The 4,716-nt window shown below is 35.5% G+C and overlaps 1 protein-coding gene across 1 annotated transcript; it reads right to left on the bottom strand.

Moving 5' to 3' along the window:
- Positions 1 to 567: 567 nt before the first annotated feature.
- LOC140060233 (uncharacterized) lies at positions 568 to 3,427 on the bottom strand. Its single transcript, XM_072106358.1, has 3 exons — positions 3,374 to 3,427; positions 1,578 to 2,764; positions 568 to 1,287 (listed from the first exon to the last, which is right to left on the bottom strand). Exons 2-3 carry the CDS (start codon positions 2,729 to 2,731, stop codon positions 828 to 830), a joined length of 1,614 nt encoding a protein of 537 aa, XP_071962459.1. The 5' UTR covers positions 2,732 to 2,764; positions 3,374 to 3,427; the 3' UTR covers positions 568 to 827.
- Between the last annotated feature and the right edge of the window lie 1,289 nt (positions 3,428 to 4,716).

Here is a 4,716-nt window from a genome sequence, read left to right as displayed (position 1 = left end):
GTTACATCTTTTCAACAACATTCTTCTCCCCTAAGGGTCACATCGTGTCATCGGCAGCCAACTACGGCGCCATTACGTCTGTCCACGAGAGTGTGTATGTATGAACTAGTACACAGGGTTAACCCCCTACTCGTCTCGAAAGATGTACTAAGTTCTTTAAACTGAACATGAGCCAGATGTACACTGGACCTACAGTTTATAGACTTGTTCTACAACCAGAACCATGGAGCGAGTGAGCCTCGAACCCTTGCCGATGTTATGGCTATGGATTACGGTTCCACTGTCTTAACCGCTCGGCCACACTCACTCACTTTAATTTAAATCTGGATAGACATTGGTAACATCTAATAAGCCCACTATTAGTTACTATATAATTTATTTGTCAATTTAGGCTACTGAAAATAGCCGAAACTTAGCAAGTAAGTACTTGACAACTGGTTTAACAAAAAAGTTAACATTTTAAATATCTATTTGAAACCAGATGAAATTTTTTGAGTATTTGTCAAATGTTTACTATGCAAACCTCCCGACAATAATTATAATACTATTGTAATTAAATTTATTTATACTGAAATACTATGTTTATATTAACACTAATAATGCAATTGTTTATAATGTATTATTTATATTTTCAAATGTATGTCCAAGATTTGAATGTTTTACAATTATTGAAAAATAAACTTCAATCATTCGTCTATGTACCATATGTATTTGTCATTGAAAGCAGTAAATTCATCACGACAACGTCTTTATTATGAATACATTTTAAGAGCACCGTGCCTTGATGAAAATACCGCAGTTGTGTATTTTAGAGTTGCCTGGTATTATCAGCGATGATATGACTTATCGACAGAATATTTTCCCGTGTTTGCATCAAATAAATACGGGTAGCAATTTCGTAGCCGGTCCTCATTCAACCAAGGCTGCCTATGGACGAAGACATACGGTTTTGTCAGGTCGTCATGATAGTACGGATAAAACGTACTCGGAAACCAGTTTGCGATAGGCGACGTCATCGATCCAAGTGGAGACGGTACTGATCCGAGAGACGACGCAACCGAACCTAGAGATGACGGTGATTTGTTAGAGATTATCTTAGTGCTCGAAATTGTTCGCTTTCTACGATTTGGACGTCTTTTGCGATGGAATTTTCCGTTGATGAAATCCTGTTCCACATCTGGATTAATGGTCCAGTAATGCGCATGCCCATTATGCTCAGCTTTGACGAAGCATTCGTAATGTGAGAGGTGATGACGGACAATGTTTCGCCAACATACTGTGTCGTCCCTATAAACAAAAATTAATGTTAATACCTACACCGTGTTTTAATTATTCAAGTCATCAATCATTATTTTGTTTATAAATAAACAACGTTAGTGTTTTTAAACAATTAAAATTATACCTTTTTTCCATAATATTGCATGCATCTAAAGCCTGGCTACAACAGCAAACTTTAGTTTACAAACATCAGTTTGATAAAGTTACTATATATTTTTAAGATATGTTTTTCACTTTTACCAATAAACAATTATCTTTTTAAAAGCAACGTTACGTTACCTAAATAAAACAAAACTTACCTGTATCGTGAATATGTAGTCGATATATACTTATAGATATCGGTCAGCATGCATCGCTTAGACTTGGAGTTAAGTATAGCCTTAGCAATCATTTCAATATAGCCTGGGCCGATAGAATCTTTGGACTTCTGTCGCACTGGTCGGTTAGGCTGCAATCCTACAGAGTTGTCGCCATGTTCAGATAGGTTTTTCTCCTCAGGTGCCTCGTTAGACGTCTTGATGTCCGTTTCCTCAGGGTCCTCATCATTTGATGAATCTAGTAGTATGCTTGATGATTTTGGCTCTTCCTTTTTTAAAGGTAAGTTCAACTTAAGTTCATTATCTCTTTCATAAATACGTTCGCGTTTTATTTTCATTTCTTCATCGTCTGATTCAACAAATGACGTAATTCTTTTTGGCGACTGTCTGTTATCGTCTGCGCCTTTAGTATACTTAAGTGTACTGGTATCTGAAGGTAAGAATCCGACTCGTTCTCCTTCATATTTCCATAATTCACATACGTCTTTTGCTGGACGATACATTGCTTCTCGATGTCTGTGCTCAGTTCGAAGATGGTCATAAAATGGTTCAACGCTAGCAAATGGATACTTAGATGCTGTCCCTAATATACCGGTAGCAGTTTCGCCTGGAACTCGACGGGGTGGCGTAAGGGTATCGATACCATAGTTACGAAAGGCAAACGCAGAAAAACACTTCGGCATTCGCCGTTTCTTGGCGTCAACTACAGGAGACTCATGCACATCTGAACAGCAGAAGCACCTGGGAACAGGTACCGTGTCAACACCCGGTATTACGTCACTTGCCGGTATTCCGTAATGCGGATATAGTTTTGAAGGCGGTACGGCAGTTTTACTATCTTCTGGTTTTTCGTCTGCTTTTATTGGCGGCGGGGGTACATAAATAAAGCCGCCACGGTGATAATGTGGCAACAGATCACGTGGAATGGACGTTGTCGGTATTGCCGTTCCAAAAGTACTTGACCATGCCAAACTACAATCTTTGTCTTTTTGTATGCCAAATTTTGGTTTGTGTTCAAACTTGCTGAAGATAGCGTGGTTGTGATGAGTCGTCAATGGATCGCCCAGAGAACCGGTACTTTGATTTTTGCTTTTAGTATTCGACAAATCCAAGGGTTGGAAAGATGTACTAGTCATAATGTGGTGTCTACGACAGCTCAAATAAAGAACCTGTAATGTTTAATTTGATAAAACGTAAATATCAATATATCATAATATGGTTAAATATTCCAAACTTCAAAATTTTCATAAAAAGCTACACATACAAATACAATATAGTAGGCCTACTGTGCTATTCAAAGTTAAAGTCCACGTAAATACCATATTTGAATTCTGTTGAGACTTTATAACTTTGGTCTAATAATAGTAGGATTTACTTTCAAACGCATGAAGACCGAATAAAAGAAGCTAATAAATATAATGATGTTCTATGGGTGGCGTTTATTTGAGAGGCGGTTATTCAAATCTTATTATTTTATTCGAATAAATACGGTATAGTAAAAATAATGAAATAAAATAAAGCATATAGTACCGTATAGTATAGTATATCTAAAATTAAATATATAGGCCTAAATTAAAAGTGAAATGAAAAAATTACAATGCTGTGGGTACATATAAAATAAGCATAAAGAATCAAAATGTAAAACAGCCAGAAAACATTTCAGAGCTTCTGGACACTAACCATTTCTCAGTTTGATTTAAATTTTAAAATATAATTATAATACAAAATTAATAAATGAAATAATTTAAAGAAACAAAGTATATACGAAGAATTCTTACCGTTTTATGCTTTAACAAATTTGAAAATCTTGAACGATTTCACGTCGCGTGGTCTCTACAAAATGTTTTATTGTGATAGAATTGAACGTGTGCGCTCTCTTTTTATATATTATTAACAATCAAGCTGGTTTCTGTACCCGTTCGCGCACCGTTGAACACATTGTGTTACCCACTAGCACTGATATAGAGAATATCGGATATTTACTTTGGTCATATGCTAACGCAGAAAACGTTTGTCAAATAAAACATAAGAACGATTAAAACAAATATAACACGATTTAGAATAAACAACATCTGATTTCGAGCGAGAAGTTTCTCTGCAATTGTAAAAATAAAAGTCATCGATAAATTAAACAAAATTTCGTCAATTACACACAAGTTAAAAATGCAAACTGTTAGTGAATTATCGATTTCTGATGCAGTGTAAACGCAAATTGACAAGCGTTTCACCATCCAGGCGACTTATTTATGTGGAACAATTCATTTTTATTATAAAAACAAGATTCCGGGTAGAAAAATATTGTTAGTTATTTAAGTTATCACTCGATATTTATTGAATCGAACAGGCCTTTGAAAAACTGTCAGTATCGCGTGGACGCCGAATGATGGACGTGAATAGTAGATTTGATAATAAAAAAAACCAGGGTTCGGAATGTGTAAAATTTTTTAACAAAGTTCTACCACATTTAGGATGAATGTTACAGATTAATTTTTATCTGGGTCTTATCATGTTTCCCCGTTTACCTCATATCTATTGCATCTCTTCAAAGATAGCTCAATGCAAAAAATAAAACTATCAACTATTTCCTCTGTAAGATCAAACGGGTTGCTAATCGCAGGGACTATTTTATGATTTAACTCTCGCCTATCTGTCGCACGACTTTTAACAGTACCAGCTCAAATAATGCAACTTTCAGCAAAACCTATTCAATAATATTCATAGTGCCATTATTTAAGCTGTCTTTTAGAAGTCAATTATTATCGTTAGAGACCATTAACTGCTTATATTTCGCTTATCGCTGGTTCCGCTACGTGAATCTATTTACTTGGGTATAAAAATGGTTTGTCGAGGCCGCATTATTGGGCTTTATGTATAATTACGAAGCTAACGTACAAAGAAATGACAATTTAATAAACAATGACTTTAAAAAATCTTATCTTTCAAATCTTCGGATTTCCCATAGTATCAGGAACGCTCGTTCAAACCTGCTTTTCTTCCTTTGTTTCGTTAAAAATTACAATATTTCTTCCTTAAGTACACGCCACTCATCAATACATCAGGGTTAGGTTTAATTCATGAGTTTTAGTCACGAGCATCAACACGCACGTACCTCATAGCATTA

The sequence above is a fragment of the Antedon mediterranea genome, chromosome 10 (assembly GCF_964355755.1).
Source record: "Antedon mediterranea chromosome 10, ecAntMedi1.1, whole genome shotgun sequence".
Taxonomy (NCBI): Eukaryota; Metazoa; Echinodermata; class Crinoidea; order Comatulida; family Antedonidae; genus Antedon; species Antedon mediterranea.
Note: the sequence above shows the minus strand (reverse complement) of the source record. Positions and strands in the feature narration are given on the sequence as shown.

Bases quoted from the DNA above. Each gene is read 5' to 3' on its own strand.
- LOC140060233 (XM_072106358.1), bottom strand. From the start codon at position 2,731: ATGACTAGTACATCTTTCCAACCCTTGGATTTGTCGAATACTAAAAGC. The intron at 1,288-1,577 runs GTAAGTTTTGTT...TTTTGTTTATAG, and splicing joins ACTACATATTCACGATACAG to GGACGACACAGTATGTTGGC.